The sequence below is a fragment of the Bidens hawaiensis genome, unplaced genomic scaffold (genome assembly GCF_021521415.1).
Source record: "Bidens hawaiensis isolate Kalapana, Puna unplaced genomic scaffold, B.hawaiensis_p1.1 tig00013623_1, whole genome shotgun sequence".
In the NCBI taxonomy this organism is placed as follows: domain Eukaryota; kingdom Viridiplantae; phylum Streptophyta; class Magnoliopsida; order Asterales; family Asteraceae; genus Bidens; species Bidens hawaiensis.
This window is the reverse complement of record NW_027504998.1, coordinates 50,460-69,853: the sequence shown is the minus strand read 5'-3', so window position 1 is coordinate 69,853 and position 19,394 is coordinate 50,460. Positions and strand designations below refer to the sequence as shown.

At 34.7% G+C, this 19,394-nt stretch overlaps 1 protein-coding gene and 1 pseudogene across 2 annotated transcripts; one reads left to right on the top strand and one right to left on the bottom strand.

Moving 5' to 3' along the window:
* Window positions 1–2,374: 2,374 nt before the first annotated feature.
* On the top strand, window positions 2,375–8,033 carry LOC143609777 (putative disease resistance protein At5g66900). The gene is made up of 6 exons (XM_077084434.1): window positions 2,375–2,419; window positions 2,541–3,174; window positions 3,265–3,671; window positions 5,098–5,459; window positions 6,847–7,058; window positions 7,145–8,033. Exons 2-6 carry the CDS (start codon window positions 2,541–2,543, stop codon window positions 7,969–7,971), a joined length of 2,442 nt encoding a protein of 813 aa, XP_076940549.1. The 5' UTR covers window positions 2,375–2,419; the 3' UTR covers window positions 7,972–8,033.
* Window positions 8,034–11,079: 3,046 nt separating this feature from the next.
* Window positions 11,080–13,303, bottom strand: LOC143609783 (serine/threonine-protein kinase SRK2I-like; annotated as a pseudogene). Its single transcript, XR_013149478.1, has 9 exons — window positions 13,120–13,303; window positions 12,763–12,837; window positions 12,567–12,668; window positions 12,423–12,476; window positions 12,225–12,317; window positions 12,058–12,150; window positions 11,855–11,959; window positions 11,668–11,766; window positions 11,080–11,598 (listed from the first exon to the last, which is right to left on the bottom strand). The product of XR_013149478.1 is annotated as a serine/threonine-protein kinase SRK2I-like (transcript).
* Between the last annotated feature and the right edge of the window lie 6,091 nt (window positions 13,304–19,394).

The following is a 19,394-nucleotide window of genomic DNA, read 5'->3' as shown; positions in this document are numbered from 1 at the left end:
ATACTTTGGGATTGATCTAACGCTACAACCAAATGCGCATATTATGTGAAAGTCGAAGAGAAACTTGAATAATCTTGTCAGTTATCACATGCTCATTTGTATGATTTCAGGAAATTTTTAGCATATCTGAAGGAGAGAGGAAAGAGAAAGCGAGAAAAAAGGATAAGAGATAAATAAGCCCGATTAACTTAATATGGTATTGATTAATTAAGGCACAACCATTGAAACTTTTTGTACAATAACTTAAAAGTTATTCTCCTCATTTGCAACTTATTTGTGGTTCTTTCTTTGAAAACATTATAAAGTTTAATGTGTTGTGAAAATTTTTTTATTATATAAATGAAATATAGCACATTATAAAGTTTAATGTGTTGTATTTGTGATTTTTTTTATTATATGCGTTTAGCCCAAATTAATTGAAGGAGCTCCAAGCACTTTTTACCTAGAGAGAAAAGGAAAACTTCCATCATCTTCAACCTTCTATATTAAGACATGTACGCCCTAAATTCATGAACTAAAGATAACCAAGATGAAATGAGATGGCATTTTCTTGGTTAGGTAGGACATTGTTTCTAACACAATTACGACGAAACACCTAAATACAAGTGATAAACACGGTATAGAAAGATGCACGCACCCATCAAATGCCATGTTTGGTTAGAATTGTTGACATGTCGTTATATGCGATGCAATTTCGATGAGAAGTGGGCAACAAACAACTGAAAGAAAGATAAGCGAAGAAGAATAATAACAACTCTTTAGAAAAATTATTTTCTTCATATACATTTCATGAAAATTTCTATGTTTTTCATTCGTTATAATTTAAGAAAAAGTTTCAATATTCTAAATATATGTGCCACATCTTTTACTAGATATGGTTTTTATTTAATATATATAATCAAAATAGAAAAAGGTTAACAATAAATTAAGAGCATGTTTGGGATTGAGTTTGAAATATGTTTATTGACTTATTAATGCTTTCAAAAAGCCAATAAATTAATATGTGTTTGACAATCACAAAAATCTTTCTTATTTTACCTTTTGAAAGGGTTAAAAACAGTTTTTCAAAAGATCAAAATCCTGGTTTTTAAAAATGACTTTTTGAAAAAGCCAATAAGCTAATAAGCATTTTTCAAACTCAATCCCAAACATGCTCTAAACATGTACAAATAAGGCTGGTGGCTAATTGACAAAGATATCATCTAAAACACCAAGAGATAGAGAGCTTTTGGGCTAAAGTCTGTTAGACGAGAGAAAACTTGTAGCAAGTAAAAAATTAGATTTATTTATACGAGTTTAGGATTGAATTAACTAAATTTAAAGAATATCATTTATCCTTTTTAAACACGCGAAATATCAAAATAGCCTTTTTTTTTACCACGTGTAATTAATTGGAAAATTCTTAAAATAGCCTCATTTTAGAGAGATGAACATAATTTAGCCATTCTTTCTTAATGGTTCCAAAAATATCCCTACCAAACCCGTCGACGCCGATAGGTTTTAAAAGTTTAGGGAATTGGTCCAACAAGATTCAAAATCATTTGAAACTTATCACCTCCGTTCAATTTTAAGTAACCCCGTCTTCCTGACCAAATTTTATAAAATTTCGTCGGCTCCGTCCAAATTTATGTAAAAAATATTTTGTGTTTTTTTTAACATTTTTTCTCTCTCATTCCTCTCTCTTCTATTGTTCTTCTTCTTCCTCTATTCCTTCTCATCTTCCTTCTACGAATCAACCTCGACGAAATTGAGGTGAACCTGTTGATGTCGGGGTTAATTCGTTGAAGGAAGATGAGGAGGAATAGAGGAAGAAGAAGAAGAAAAATGAAAAGAGAGGATGAATGAGAGAGAAAAAAATGTTTAAAAAATAGACAAAATATTTTTTACAAAAATTTAGACAGAGCCGACAAGATTTTATAAAAATTTGGTGGGAGAAAATGGGATTACTTAAAATTTGGACGGAGGTGACGAGTTTTAAATATATTTGAATCTTATTGGACCAATTCTCAAACTTTTAAAACCCGTCGACGCCGACAGGTTTTGTAAGGCTATTTTTAAAACCTTCAAAAAAAAAAAGGGCCAAATTGTGTTCCTCTCTTTAGATATGGGCTATTTTGTTAATTTTCCCTTAAAATCAATAAATGCGTAGTTTCGTCCAATTTTCGTCGGACGACTTTTCCGATGGTCTTCGATCGTCGCTATAAAGAAACGTATCTTGTTCTTACTCAAACGGTAGCGTCAGAAGTTAACACCAATATATACATATAAATATATATATATATATTCACGGTAACACTCAAGGTATTGTTTTTTCTATGGATTATTATTATTATTAGGTCCTATATATATGGTATCTATAATCAGGATTGAGTATATAACTATTCTACTTTCAATTATCTAAATCACCAGTTTCAGGATCGTAAGCTATTGTTCTTATCTCGCTCTATTGAACCCCAATTTTAGTTATAAATTGATAGTTCATTGTTAGGGTTTTGTATCTGTAATTTGGGGCTTTTTTAAATTAGTTGTGGTTTTAACAGATGGTTGTACAAAGTGCACAATTGATGGCTTTAAAAACTGCATCTATAGACTTACACCAAACCGTAGCATCAGAAACCAACAAGACACCGAAATTTAGAACCGTACTCAACCGCCTAGACAAAACTTTAACTAGCATCCAGCCGGTATTACGTGAAACCAGCCGGTTGAGCAAAGTGTTGGACCGCCCTGAACACGAGACCGAAACGTTTATAAATCATTTGGAAGACGGTAAAAAGGCGGTTTCCGAGTGCTCAACGGTCCAGTTTTGGTATGCGCCTAAGAAGTCAGCTCATGTCAATAAGTTGATTCACTTGGACCATGAGCTGTTAAGGTTCTTTTGTGCTGAATTACAGGATAATATAAATACGAATATGAGGACTCAGACTGAAATTCGTGCTTTGGGCCGCAAAATGGACCGGGTACTTTCAACTATTGCTAAACAGCCAAGTGGATTATCGAGTTCTTGCAGTGTTCCAGAGCTCCCGGATTTCATCGTTGGTTTTGATATTCATCTTAAAGAATTGATACGCGTGCTTCTTAAAGACGCGAATCAGGTGGTCACGGTTTCAGCTCCTGGAGGTTGTGGGAAGACGACACTTGCAAAGATGCTTTGTCATGATAATGAAATTAAGGGTATTAACATTTTTTTCTTGTTTTTATTTTTTTATTTTTTTGTATTCATTTTTTTTTCCAAAGAGTTTAACTGTAATATTATTTGTGCAGGTATTTTTGGGGACAATATTGTGTATGTTACTGTTTCTAGAACAACCTCTCTCAAGACTATTGTTCAGAAAATATTTACACATCATCTTCGTGTAAATGATTGTGAGTTTGAAACTGATGAAGAGGCAAAGAACCAGCTAAAGAACGCTTTGAGTCAAATGGGATCGGAGAAGATATTACTGGTTTTGGATGACGTGTGGTGTGAATCTCAATCGATTATTCAGGATCTTAAATTTCCTATCCCGGGATACAAAATCTTGGTCACATCGAGGTTCTTGTTTCCGAGTGTGGGTTCCACATATGAATTGGGTTTGTTAAATGATGAAGATGCAAGGACTCTTCTTAACCATTCAGCGTTTACATGTGGCGCGAATCAAATTATTGTACCTGATGATCTCATTATCAAAGTAAGAGTTTAAAATTTTTTCTTGACTATATATTTGTGTATGTTACATGATTAGTGTCACACCTCGGTTTCCCCGTGGATGACTTGTGTTGGATTTACACATCACAAACTAACTGTTACACAACGTAGTCTCAAAAGTAAAACCTTTACGTTTTCACATAAAAATTTTAACTGCTTTTCTAAAATAATTAAATCAGAGTCAGGGCCATTCCCTGCGAATTCGGTTGCCCTGTGCTATTGGGAGAAAATAGGTCTCTAAAATATAAACTTATAGATATGAAAAAGAATTCAATATTCAATAATAGGAAGATAATTTTGATAACGATAAACAAAAAAATTATTGTCTTTGGAAAAATTTCTTAATTCTTGATTTTTTTTCTCTTTTTACGTTTTGACTACCGGATAGTTGTTTAGGATGCATAATTCTGAAAATTATATCGGTTTCCAGCTATTAGCTAACATTATTCTAAAGTATGCTATATCAAAGTATTAAACATAAATCATATCTAATCATATAATCTAAGTATTAATCTAATCATATTGATATAATCTAATATTATACTCTAAATATCAATTAAATCTTAATCATATTATCTATTGGACGTTTGGACAAACCTGTCAATTTGATTAGACTTGAACAACTGTTGATTGACCCTGCTTATCGATTTGGACAAATCAGAAACCTGTTGTATTAATAATCAGAAAATAATCAATAATCAAACAATCATATAGTTTAAGTATTAATCAAATCATATAATCAAGCAAATAATCAATTGGACGAACCTGTCGAGTTTATGTAGCCTGTCCACTTTCCCCTTTTCAACTAGGGTTCTCTTTACTTCCTGAAATGCGCGCTAAAATTGACCAGTGTAAGCTGGTGAGCTCGAGTTTTAAGTATGTAAAATACTTTAAAAACCGTTTACTTTGTAAACAAAGACATGTGGTTGTTTGGAACGCTAAGGCTGAAAGACAGGTGGTCGGGAACATAACAAGCTCGTTTAACTTCAAAGCTTTTTCTCAAAAACTTAACTATTTTAATCGACTTATGAATTGTTAGGGTTTCACTGTGCCTATTACTTATCGGTACATGGCTTACACTTCTGCTCCCGCAGTGGACTTTAACCTCCACGGAAGTGAGCAGTAAGTCAACCAACGTGTAGCCTCTTTTGGATCATACAGCCAACTCACAAAAACGTTAACGTGCATACACTCAAAACAATTAACTTGTTTAGGAACTCATTAGCATGCATACAATATTTCAAATTCTCAACTTGCATGTACTCAAGCCCAAAACATTTAATAAAACTCGGGAACTAAATCTCACTAGAGGCTCACCTTAACCTGATCTTGTAATGAAAGGCTCGCCTAGATCCATACACTAAATTTTTGTATCATCCAGTACACTATGATTTTGGTTTTCTTTATAGATGGTCAAAAGCTGCAAGGGATTTCCATTGGCTCTCACAGTGGTAGGTGCATCACTGCGCGGTCAAGACGAGTCCACATGGAGAACAACTTTGAACAAATGGTCAGAAGGTCAAACTATCTTTAACTCAAACAGCCAGTTATTGGATAGTCTTCAGGCGAGTGTTGATGCACTTGAACCTTTGCCGATAGCCCGTGAATGTTTCCTTGATTTGGGTTCGTTTCCAGAAGACGAAAAGATTGTGGCTTCTGCTTTGATGGATATATGGGTTGGGTTATACAATCTAGACATGGAAGGAATGTATGCAATTGAATACCTTCTTGAACTTTCTTCAAGAAATCTTCTCAATCTTAATATATCAAGGTTAAGAAAACTAATATCGTATAAGGGTACTCGGGGTACATATCTCACTACCCATATTACCCAAATCTTCCAACCATTCACTTGGAGATAGGGGTGGCAATCTTGACCCAAACCATTTCACATGGGTCAATTTGGGTTGTTTTAAAAATCATATGGGTTGGTTTGGGTCATAGATTTTAATAAGATGGGTCAAAATGGTCACTTGAAATTCCACCTTATTTTCGGGTCAAAATGGGTCGACAAATTTAAAGAAATGGGTCGATGTGGGTTAGTGTCTTAAGGAAAAGTGGCAAGCTCGGGTTGAAACGGGTTTTGGATTGGAACGAGTTCGGTTTAGGTTTCGAGCCGACACGAGTTTTCGCACTGGACGGGTTGGGTTTCGGTTTCCTTTGTTTCTTTATGGCCGGTTTCGGAGCACTGGACGAGTTGAGTTATGGTTTCTTTTGTTTGCTTTTGGTTGGTTTCGGATTTGTTTTCGGCCTTTTGTTTCGTTGTGGTCTGTTTTTTCAGTTTCATTTATGTTCGGTTTCAGTTTTTTAGTTTCGTTTTGATCGATTTTTTCGGTTTCGATCAATTCGGTTCAGTTTTGGTTTATGTTTCGTTTTTATCGACTTCCGGTTTTAGTTCATTTCTCGAGTTTTTTTTTTTTTTTTTTAAGAACGAGGGCGAAAGGCCAAAACGTTTTGGTTTTTTTTACATTTTTCGTTTTTGATTTATATTTTGAGTTATGATTTTTTTATTCATTTTTTTGAATATTTTTTGATTTTTTTTTTCTTTTTTAGAACGAGGGCGCAGGCCGAAACGTTTTGGTTTTTCCCCTTCAAAAAATATTCAAAAAAATTAATAAAAAAATCGTAACTCAAAATATAAATCAAAAACGAAAAATGTTAAAAAATCAAATGTTTCGGCCTCGTTCTAAAAAAAAAAAAAAAAAAAAAAACCCGGATCCGAAACCGTTTTGACCCATTCCGACCCGGACCCGTTCTGACCCGAACCTTTTGACCCTAACCCGTTCCGACCCAAACCAAAACAACCCTTTTTTTAGTTGACCCGTTCCGACCCGTGACCCATATTGACCCAACCCATTTGCCACCCTTACTTGGAGACTAGTAAAAACTACCCAAATTGGTTGCGGTGGTGCTTGGCATGAACAAAACTGCCCGATCGACTACCAACACAATCACGTTCCTAGCTGAAACCGTTGTTGATCTAGCAGCAGTACCCGAATATCCAAGCTGAAACCATTTGCTAATTCAGTTGCACCACTTTACCAGATCTTGCCGAACTACCCGTTCGACTACCCGAGCTGCGCCGCTAGTACCCTAGTTTAAGTTAATTATCTGTTGTTTTCTTCACTTGTACTAACTTTATTGTTTGATTATTGAAGGAGTGATGCTAGTGAAATTGAAGGTTACTGTAACGAGCACTATGTCACACAACATGATCTGTTAAGAGAATTAGCCATCCACCTGAGTAGCCAAGAGCCAATACCGCAAAGAAAACGATTGTTTATAGAAATTCATGCAAATATTACACCCGCGTGGTGGATCGAACAAGCCCAACAACCAATTTCTGCTCGTCTTCTGTCTGTTACAACAGGTTTATTTCTTTATCCAAATCATGGAATCAACATTTGCCAGTATGGTTTTAGTAACTGTATCTAATATCTGAATTTTTGTTTCCAGGTGAAACATTTTCCTGTAATTGGAATGACCTAAACGCACCAAAAGTTGAAGTTTTGATATTAAACCCACGAGGTAAAAACTACACACTGCCCCATTTCATAAAAACAATGAACAAGTTGAAGGCGTTAAACATCACAAGCTACGGGATTTACCCTTCTGAACTGCATGAACTCACTTTTATTAGTTTTCTATCCAACTTAAAAAGTATAAGACTTGAACATGTTTCGCTCTCTCCCTTGATTCAATCCATTTGTGGATTGAAGAACTTGCAGAAGCTTTCCTTTATCATATGCAAGATAGGTAATGCGTTCGTTGACTTTTCAACTATGCCACCGAATCTCATGGAGCTTGAATTTGACGGTTGTTATGATCTGAAACAAGTGCCTGCTAGCATATGCAATCTTGAACGTCTTAAGAAACTTACAATCACTAACTGTCACGAACTTGAAGCTCTTCCTAAAGGACTCGGGTCTCTGTCAAATCTGGAAATACTGAGGCTTCATTCGTGCACACGATTGGTCAAATTACCCGAGTCGATTGGGGACCTTCATAATCTGGTGTTTCTTGATATTTCTGATTGTTTAAGTCTAAACTCACTGCCAGATCAGATTGGGGAGCTGAAAGTACTTACAGTGTTGAAGATCAGTGGCTGTCATGGGCTAGAAGAGTTGCCGGCTTCTGTGACCAAATTGTCTTTGTTAGAAGATGTGATTTGTGACGAAGAGACGTCATATTTATGGCGTTATTATGAAAGTGATTTATGTGATGTGAAGATCAATGTCGTTGAAGATGACCGACTCGCTAACTTCATGAAAATAGTGGGGTAGCGGCACTAATGTCCCGAAGACTGGTGGCCCGCTCTTCACCGTGCCAGTGAAGAATTGGCTCACAAAGCCCTACCTTAGTTACTTGTAATTGCTTATGTATTAAAATAATTTACTAGTGTTAACTAGCAATGTTTATGATATGCTTTGTGTTATTGGAAACTGTAACTGTAGGCACCTACTGAAGTACTGAACCTTATATGTAAATTGTTATGTTATTGTGAAATAGTTCTAAGTTTGGTGATGCTTGATATGTTTTGTGTTATCTTGAATGACTATAGACGAGATAGAACGTGACATTGCTGTCAATTTTCTATATTTTCATTCGTAACAAAATACTAAACAATGACATGCGTTTGCTTACACGAATTTAGAAAACGTCTACCTACGTACTAACCCACTAATGTAAACTACCAAACAAGTAAAAGGGAACGTGGAAGCTGGGTGCACGGCTTCATGGTAGCTAGCTACGTTGACTGATAATTTTGTGAGAACTTCTCACGGCTCTTTCAATATTATTAAGAACGAAAACCACATAAAATACAATGACCATGCACCTCTATTTACACTAAAACTTTAACTTGCTCACCAAGACTCCTAATTAGACTCAAACTAGGAAACCAAAAAAGTTAATAAAAATAAATAAGCTAAAACAACTCAAGCTCAAACTCTTTAAACTTTAAGCATTTACCATGATTAGCCCTTCAATGACTAGATCTTTGAATTAATTGTGTCATCACTCGTGAGATGGTTTAGAGGATTGTCACTAAAGACTCTCTCAATCAAATCAGATATAGCGACTAGCAACACGTTGTGACACAATTCGAGTTGTTGGTAACCAATTACACTACAAGTGACGAAATACAATGACACCGTTTCTATTTGATTTGCATGCTTTGTTGCATTTCCACTTATGTATGAGATTATAACACAATATTGTTAGCAAATGATCAAATACAAATACTTGTTAACATGAAAACAGTGAGCCAAGTTGTTGTTACTATTTAGTTTGTTTTTATAAGTGTTTGTTGTTATTTTTTTGCTTGTATTTGCTGATTTCTGATTATAAGACGTTATAAGTATTTGTTGATTTATATGTTGTTAATATTAAGTTTTTTTCTTCTGCTATTATAAGCATTGGTTGTAATTATTTTGTTGTTGATTCTAATTCTTTTGTTTTTATTGTTAGGTTTTTTTCTTTGTTACTATAAGACATTGCTTATGTATATTGATATTTTAGTTGGTATTGTTTTATGCGTTCTCATGTTAAGATTATTTTGTACATGAACCCTCCCTTATCTTAGGTGTTTGATATCCGCGTAACGTTTATTTATGCAATAATGGAGAAAATTACTTGCAATATAGACCGTACGTAGAACACGTTTGCTTTATTTCTTGAAAAACCATTGATATAATTAAAATATAATAAAAAAAGTTGACTTTGACCAAGTCAACACGGAAATTTTAGTGGAAACCGTGGATCTCATGTTGATAAGTTCTCAACTTCTCATCAATCGTCTTTTCCAAATAAAAATCTTCTTATTGGAAATGATCATGAAAAGATTATTGTTGTTTCAAAGTTTCGAGTAAGTGAACTTATTATTATTATTATTAAAAGTTGAACTTTTCTACAAAGTATTTTTCAAACAAATACAATTGACAGTCATAGAATAAAGGTGGCTCAATTATACAAACTAATATTTCAAAATTAAGTAGAATATAATAAACTAAAAAAATATATAAAGATTAAAAGTAAATTAAAAAATCCAAATTAATTATATTTAATTATTATATTTATCCTATTATAAAGTAATCTAATTAGAACAAAATTAAGTATAGATAAGAATAAATACTTCAAAAATAAAAACTTTTTAAGAATTAATACAACTTGTTTTATTTAAGATTGAATTGAATGAACGGTCTCAATAGATTTACATAGGTCCTTTCTAATGTGGCTTAGTGGTAGGGAGTTTTGGTTTCTCAATGAAGACCCAAGTTCAATTCACACTTACAATATTTTGGGAGACATGGGTGGCTCAATAATGAAAGACTGAGATCTTTATGATATCCATTTCGATCATGAGGGCATCCGGGTTTTACCACCAGTGGGCCTTCGGGCGAGTGGGTTTTCCCCGGAACTGAAGATAACTTGGAGGCGCTTAAGGGTTCCGTACGGCTGGGTTAGGCCAGCTGACAGTGGCCTTTTGTCATTGGGTCACCCTGTACGGAGTACCTAGACATTTTATGTTTGTTGGTCGTTAAAAAAAATAGATTTACATAGGACTACAACTGTAGCCTAGCCTGTTTGATTCTTTATTGTATGTATGTTAAACCCAACTAGCTTTATTTAAATTATTTTTAACTATTAAAGTTTTATTTTTCTGTGTATGGTTTTCTTTTTTCATACCAGATGAACCTTTATCTCCCGTTTAAAAAGCTCTTCATGTTTCTCTCTTCTCTTCTCCCTAAAGGAGACAATCATGAGGGTCGTTGTCAAAAATTTTTAAGGCGCGTGAAAATTAGATTGTATATATATTTAAGACAAATTAAATAAAATTCATGGGATGCGGATAATCCCTTCAAAACTACTTAAATTTGGTCTTAGGAGAGGGACAGAGAGATGGTGAATAAAGATGGAGCCGGCATCAAAATGCCAAAGTCGGGAATACATGGATGTCCAGCAAGAAGATACGAGTTGGAACTCGACAAGGCGACGTGTCATGACGGTTGGAGAGGAAAGATAACCCCCTTCTATTGGTATGGAGACGCGGGATGCAACATCAGTCCATAATCCGCCAAATTGACCCAACTCCACAACTTGACTCGAAATCCGCCAGATTGACCCAACTCCACAACTTGACTCGAAACTCGTACTAGACTGACCTCAAACCTACAAATTTCGCCGCACCCCTACTCTAAACCCTAAACCTGGACCGCTTGATTTTTTGTCGTTTACATGTTTTTTAATGTGAAATGTAAAGCTTTCATTACTTACGTGGTGAACTCACATATCGCATTCCACACACACCATAACACGTAGCCTAACACACTAAGAAAGTGACGCAACCCGCATAAATCACACACGACATAAATCACACACGACGCACAATCTACTCCAAACCCCATTTCCTAGTTAAAATTATCAAAATTGGGGCAACATCACAACCCATGATATTAAAAATTGTACATAGCTCTTACACGAAGAAAGGATTCAGAAACAACAATAGGCGTACATATTCAATTCCAACTCCAACTCCGATAGTGATACCAAAAAAGGCCAAACGACCCGCCCAGTTACAAAAACCACAACCCGACCCAACTGCCATCTTGACGTCTAACAAAAACCCACAAATGACTCTACATAGACAAAATCATAAAGCATATATGATCTCACCGCTACTATCAATATCAAGCTCATCCGGTTCAGAGTCGAAATCATCCAGGTCATCCTCCATCATATCAAGATCATAAAGACCAACAGGCGGAATAGTGGCTTCTGATATTATCTGCATGATCACATCCACACTCTGCATTGGTTGATCAGGCTCTTCAAATATCTTCATCCATCAGATTAGCAGGCATGTTCTTTAGAAACCACTCGTGTCTCTTGATCTCCGCCATCATGATCCTCTGTTCAAAATGTATAAACTTCTTTAGCATCAAATACCATTATAGAAATGTCAACTTTATACCGATAACCTGTGTAGGGTCTCCAACAAATATTCTTGAGATGAGATGGCGACACTCGGGGGATATCTGGATATTTTCGGGAATAGAATACTGAACATTAAGAATCCTCTGCAGATCACCAAAAAGAATATTAGCATGATAATATCACACATTTTAATATTATAAATTGCGGATATAAATTATGTCTACACCATACATGAATTGTCTTCCGAAAATCTTTCGGTTCGTTAGGGTCTTCAAAAGGGTAGCCACCAACAAGCATGACGTATAGCGTCACGCCACATGACCACACATCAGCAATCTGAAAACAAGAACAAAAGAAGGAATGAAATTTAAGAAAAAAAGTTTAGTTGACCATATGATTCAAGAATTTAAGTCAAGAAACGAAAAATACGTAACCTTTCCATCATATTCTTGTCTAAGCAACACTTCAGGAGCTACGTATGCAGGTGTACCAACTGTCGATTTTGGCTGAGAATGCAAAACTGAAGACTGCGATACAACAGAAAAAAGTCAAACCTAGATTAATTTTGACCAAAAAGTCAAAACCTATAAGATGTGATTACCTTGGAGTACCCAAAATCACAAATTTTCAAACGGGGCGCAGGGCTTCCGTCCAATAACGTGTTCTCTAGCTTCAAATCGCGGTGACAAACTTGCTTTAATCATTAAAAACAACAAAAAGTCCGTAAACAATCAAACTTAAGTAATGAACAACATGAAAAAAAGAAGAAAAAAAAACTAAGTGTAATAGTTCCAACAACCATAGAGTGACAATAGCTGACTCCAGATATGAGTTGTTGAAAGAAGAATCGGGCCTGCAGAGAATCAACAAAAGTAAAAAAACTGAAAGAATGAAAGAAAAATACAAACAAATAACATTTTTATGATATTAACAAAACAAGAACCTCATCCTCATTGAACCGTCCGGCATTGCAAATTCGATCAAAAAGTTCACCTCCAGAAGCATATTCCATCACAATTGCCAAATGGGTCGGTGTCAAGATGAGCTGTAACGGGTTAAAAGACAAGAAAAATAAGCAATTTACTAACTTTCAGTCCATTTAGGCATTAAAGATTATGTTAAGAACAATATAAGCTTACCTCTCTGAACCTAACTATATTCGGATGCCTTAGAGACCTGTGATTAATGATTTCCCTTTGCACATTCTCATCTATCTGAATCAAAAATTCAAAATCCAAGATCAATCTTTTTAAAAAATTAACATAAACCCTAATTAAAACAAACAATTTAACAGCTTTAACTATTCAATAAATCCCAAATTTCATCATCCCATGGCCTAAATCTTGATTTTCCCCAATTTTTCTTTATTTCATATAAATCTTGAATTTGACCAAAAAAGTCAAAGATCCATAAATAGAAAGAAAACAGAAATACCCAGAATTGCTAAGCTTAAACACCACCACCCAAAACAGAAATAAATAAAAAAAAAATCAAACCTTTTCGCCTCTTTCGATATATTTGACAGCAACAAGCTCTTTAGTCTGTTTATCTCTCATAAGCCTAGCAACACCGAAATTATCCGACCCGATATCCTTAACCAAATCATAGCGGTCATTATCGTGCGTGATCGGCAAGTCCATGGAAGAAGTCGTCGGACGATCCATTGAACAAGATCAATACAATTAAACTTAAACAAGCATCAGCAACTCAATCAATTGATTATATAAACCGTCTCTTAATATGCCGGTGAGTGATAATAATAATAATAATAATAATAATAATATTATCGAGAAACAGATAGATAGAAAGAAAAGGGGCCCAGAAAGTCGGTTGCTTTTGGGAATCAATCGAGATGAGATATTTTTGTTGGGGTCAGCGATGGGATTGGATTAGGTTTTTTATTATTGTTAATTTATTAATGCTTGCAACTTGCACTCTGAAGAGGTGTTCAGGTGGTGATGGTGACGAATATCATATGGTGGTGAAAGAAAGAAAGAAAAGACAAATCTTATTATTATTCCCACGACGTCGTTTTGGTTGTTCGACATTTAAGTTTGTTATGTTTCGATAAGGTTTGTATATTTTGTGTTTCAAAATATTTCTTTTTACTTTTTTTAAATGTGATAATCACCTTTTGTTTTTCTCCCCCATGTCAATTGGGCAAACGAGCCGAGCTACTCATGATCAACCAGTGAAAAAACTCAATCAAGCCGAGCTTAATCGAGCCCGAGCTCGAGCTTGAGCCTAAAAGTAAGCTCGTTTAATAAACAAGCCCGGGCCCAAGCTTCACTTATCGTGCTTAAACCGGCTCACATGCCTAATTGGGCCTGCTATTTATGTAACTTTTAATATATATTTAACAATATTAATATATATATATATATGTAATCAAAAAATAACTAAACATAACTAAATAATATATAATATTTTATACATAAAATTATAATTGAAATATATATATATATATATATATATATATATATATATATATATAAATATATATATGGGTTAGGTTTAAATAAGAAGTTTGATTTTTCTAAAAAGGCTAGAAAGGAGGGTATTTTAGTCTTAACACTTTAATATCAAAACACACTTACTTTAATCTTAAAACCCATTTAAATTAATTTCAAAAACCCACTTACATCTTCACTTATCTCCTACAACAACGACCAGTCCACTGCCCATCGCCACCACAACCGTCACCCACCGCCACCACATTGCCGGAAAAGTCTGAAAAAACACAATAGAAAACACTATGAAAAAACACAATTTAAAAAACATAGTGTGAAAACACAATGGAAAAAAACACTATGAAAAAAAAAAGACAATGATAAAAACACAATTGTATAGCACAATTTAAAAAACACAATGGAAAAAAAACACAATGAGAAAAAAAACATAATGATAAATACAATTGTATAACACAATTTTGTAAAACACAATTTTGGTAAAACACAATACGTAAAAAACCCACTAATTTTTTTTTAATTTTTATATAACAATTTGGTACTCATATAAAAGATAAAAAGACACTCGTTATTATGGTGAATTTGTTTTTCAATAAAAACGTTGTAAAAAAAATTTATGGACGTTTTAAAATGATGGGGGAATTTGGCATGTGCATTGCATTTGGAGAGAGAAAGTAAACAAATGTGTTATTCCTTTTATGTCATTCCCCTTATTTTTACACATGATTTCCACCTAAACTAATCTCAATCCTCCATCTTAAAAATCAATGGACAAGATTACTTCATATCCTTTCTACAAAAACTATACTTCCTATTATAACCTAACCCTATATATAGGGCCTATATATATATATAGGGGAGATTTCAAATGAGAATCCCTTTGAGTTCTAATAACTCGAAAGAACTCAGTGAAACGATTTTTTTTTTCCGAATTTTTTTTACACATGAGTAATATATGTCGGTTACATACACGTAAAAAAATTACATAATTTTTTACGCACCCAGTCGACTTTTTACACATGTGTAACGGACGTAAAAGTTAGTGTAATCAGTTACATATTGATTCTCTCTCCTACTTTGACTTTTTTGCCAGATTTAATCTCAACCACATATTTCAATTCATCTAATTAAATGTGTGGCCTAGAATGGAGTTCTTAAGTTCTTACAACTCAACATGGTTATCAAAATATCACTTCCATATATATATATATATATAATTATAAATATAAAAAAATATTAATAAATAGCAAATGAGCCTAGCTCGAGCTTGAGAATCTACTCACGAGTCTAGCTCGAGCTTTGAAAATAAAGCTCGAAACGAACCGAGCTCGAGCTTTGAAAATAAAGCTCGAAGTCCATATAAGTTAAACGAGCCGAGCTCGAGCCTAGTCGAGCTTGGGCTTGGCTCGGCTCCTTTGCACGCCTACATGCCAATACAAATGATGTAATTCTTACGGATGCACTTGTTTAGTGGGCCATTTGATTCCAGTATTGAGTTAGTAGCAAGACTGGGCTCAGGGAGTGCCATTTGAATGTGTCTCCACTTGCGCATCAAGGCATTAACTTCATTCTTGTTTTTCATGTTGGTATTTTTTTTCTTCCCAGCATGTCTGTTGTGTGAAGGTTTTTAATGTTTAGGTTAGTTTTCAAGTATGAAGCATCTCTATTCACATAGTTTTGTTATACGCATTATTATGCATATGGTGTAAACTTGTCGGATAATACATTGTAGATGTCGTGTTTTAAAGACTTTTGAACTACGAGTTTGGCAACAAATTGCACAATGTTATATGTTTTCTATCATGCCTGGACAGTAATAAGTTTTTGCTAAAAGTGTAAACCATAATGTTATTCTTTATGCCACATTGGGACCTTGGTTATCAAAATATAGATATGTTCAAAATGTTGCATCTAAGGAGGTTTTGAAAATAGGGCATTGCATTACGATTGTTAGTATTTTAGTGTAACTGGATTACTTGTCCGAATCATAATAAACATTAAGCAAGTTCGGGATGTGCGAAGTGCACCCTTGGTTTAGTCTACTATGATGTTGGAAGCAAAGCCCCTAACAAATAGGGCCCCCGGTTGTGAGGTCCTGTGTGTGGCGGCCCCTAGCAAGGTCCAAGTGGCAGAGCCCCTGGCTGGCATGGGTTAATTTATGATTATGTCAAACATAATCATAAGTATTATTTGGAGGCATATTAATCAAAATTAAAATTTGAATTATAACTGCCTTATGCAATTATCCACATCTAACTGCTCCTGCGGATATAGATGACGCTCCTTAATCCTTCCAATTGATCGACCTTGGTTCATCTTCGTCACAAATTCCATGCATTCTTGTTTTAATTTAGAGTTTTATCCAATTAAAATGTTTTGGAGAACCATCAAAATAACTTTTAATTTGAAAGTTATCATATAACTCTCTAAATAATCCAGGTTGCTATATCAAATCTCCAACAACAACAACATTAGTGGTCGGCAAACAATTGTTATTGACATAAAACAAACAATGATACACTTAAAAATCATAGTTAGCTTTATGATAATACAAGAATATATAATTAAACATAGAATGAATTATGTGCACGATATATCTTACATTAAACATGCTAAGCTATTTGAAAACAAGATTTTAGAACACAAATGACAAATTTCCTTTATAAACAACGAAATATCACTTAGATAAAACAACACATGTTTACTTATAACAAAATCTCTAGCACTTAGCTACTTTGTTGTGGGGTGTGAAAGGTGGCAAAGCGGAGGTGGCCCGGCCTTAACGTTGCCTACACCGGGTCGTTAAGGTAGGGGCATTAAGGAACATCAGTTAGCCGTGTAACAGGTTTAAAAAAATGGTGGAGCCACCCCCAAGTAATCAATGACACTTTTTTTTTTTTAGTTTTTTACTTTTATCTTTAAATTAATGTCTTGTTAAACCACAACGCACGAGTTAACGAGTGGATCAGTTAAGTCCTACCGACAACGTAACAGTGACGTGACGTCTTAACTAGCGTCTTCACAATATATCAATTGGGTTTACATAATCCTAGAAAAGTCCTGGCCAAAACCCATCAAATACTCCCCAAATATGTAAGAAAACCAAATCATTTTTCTATTAGTTATTACGTGTTACCATTTTTAATCATGATAAAATTAACTCATCGTTGGGTCTAATCATAAATGATCATATTAAATGTTAGCTGAACAGCCTAACGACTCAACTCCAAACCAGTGTGAATTTGATGACTCTGTACAAAATTAAAAACTTTATCCATTTATGTATGACAAAAAGTACAACCAATTTAAACCCAAACATCCTCGTTCTTGATTAATGGATCATAAAAATGAAAAACAACCTTAAAACTTGATTCTAAACTCAACTAAGCACTATTGCCAAATAAAAGTTTTAATTTCACATTTGGTCGGTGACAGTTTCAACTAAAGGTGCATTTTTTTTTCTTAGGGGCCTGCGACTAACGGATAGTTAACTCTATTAGTTTGTTGCTTACGTGGCATGTCTAGCGGATTGAAGAGATAGGGTCTTACACCCACTTAAGAGGCAACAGAGGCTTCAGCAAACGGACCTACATAATCCACGGAACAATCATGCACCCAGTACAAAGTACAAGGTGCTAACGGACATTCTATCAAGTGCCAAACATTTCCTAATTGTGAAAAAAAAAATTTGGGCGAATTTCACAAATGTGACCAAACCTCAGGGACGATTTTGACACTTTACTCATATACTAAAGAAAGAGGGAAAGGCATGTCTATCCCTGACTTAACGATTAAATTTTACAGGGTTAGTGATTTGGATGTAATTGGCAAGAAATGGAAAACATGGATGGTTCATATGCAAAAAATAAACTTTTTGGACTAAATTCGCATTATTTGCCAAACCACAAGGACGAAAATGACACTTTACTCGAAAAAGAATATATAGATGAAAATAGAGAATGGGTTGGGGTGGTTTTTAGAAAATGATGTATAAATAAAAGGAATTGTTTTTTTTTTTGTTAAATTTTAAAGATTGAGATAGAGAATCCATCAGGAATGCTTTGAACTAATAAGCATAAGCGTAAAAAGCTAAACCAAACACCAAGTTATACTTATTTTGTTAAAAAAAAGCTACGAGCTTTGTTAAAAAAAGCTATGCCAAACACCCCCAAAAAGAAATCAAAGAAGTGAAACATAGGTGGACATGACGGATATAATCATAGAAACTAACTTCCAACTACCAGTCTACCACACGTGTAAGAAACAAGAATGCAAGGAGAGAACTAAGTACAAGAGCATGTAAACAAGCTAACACTCACGTAGGGATGCATGGGATGGGCGGATGGCAGCGTCGACGTGAACCATGCAAGATATATCATTCTCGCGCCCGTCAAATGGTTCTTGTCATCAACAACAGAACGAGTTTGCCATGGTGGTTGCCATTTGAGACAAACAATGATACGGGGAGGTCTCAATGTAACACCCTGATGGTCGCCAATCACATCTTCCAGTTGCATCTGGTTCCTTATTCAATGGCAAGACTCGTCTATTACGGGTGATGATGTGGTTGCCATGTTTGGTATGTGCACGTGCGATGTTGGGGGTAGATTGAGTAGCCGATAAGTTTTCTTTGAGGCTGGTTTTGGTGTTGCTTTGGGGGATGGTTTGGGTGACGTGGGGGAATCCATCTTTGTCACACCCCAACCTAAGGCGGAAATGTCGGGGCGTGAGCCGATCGTTCACAGCTCGAAGATACTATCATAAATAAAAATGTGACAATATCTATTAATTAAATTAATTATTTCATATAAAGGTACACACAATATCCAAACATGACAAATAATCCAAACAAGTAAATTATTCCAAACATGATAGATTCATAAATAGTCTTCATTGATTTTCCTAAGGTCTTTTTTAGATGTCCTTTCAAGTCAAACTTCAAATCAAACGATAACCTGCATATGCGTAGCAAATAAATAGAGTTTGCATGATATGATAATAATATAAATAAATAAGCAAAACGAAATAAATGTGGTAATAAACAATCAAACCATAAACAAATAGTGTGCCATTTAACCGTTGCCTTGCGAAATGGGCATTGGCTACAATGACTGACTGAGATTGTCGATTTACCATCGCCATGCGAATGGGCTTTGGTTACTACAACAGCGTATGATCATACTGACTTGCTAGACTTCTGATGGACCTATCCGAAAAATGATTGAATATAAACACATAAGCACATAAACAAGTAACAAATAACATTTGATCGAGATACACACAATCATTCGTTTGCTAGTTTT

What these genes read in the sequence shown, in the direction of transcription:
- LOC143609777 (XM_077084434.1), top strand. Translation starts at nt 2,541, where the DNA reads ATGGTTGTACAAAGTGCACAATTGATGGCTTTAAAAACTGCATCTATA. An exon ending in TCATGATAATGAAATTAAGG is followed by an intron (nt 3,175 to 3,264) that starts GTATTAACATTT and finishes TTATTTGTGCAG; the next exon opens with GTATTTTTGGGGACAATATT. An exon ending in TCTTCTGTCTGTTACAACAG is followed by an intron (nt 7,059 to 7,144) that starts GTTTATTTCTTT and finishes TTTTGTTTCCAG; the next exon opens with GTGAAACATTTTCCTGTAAT.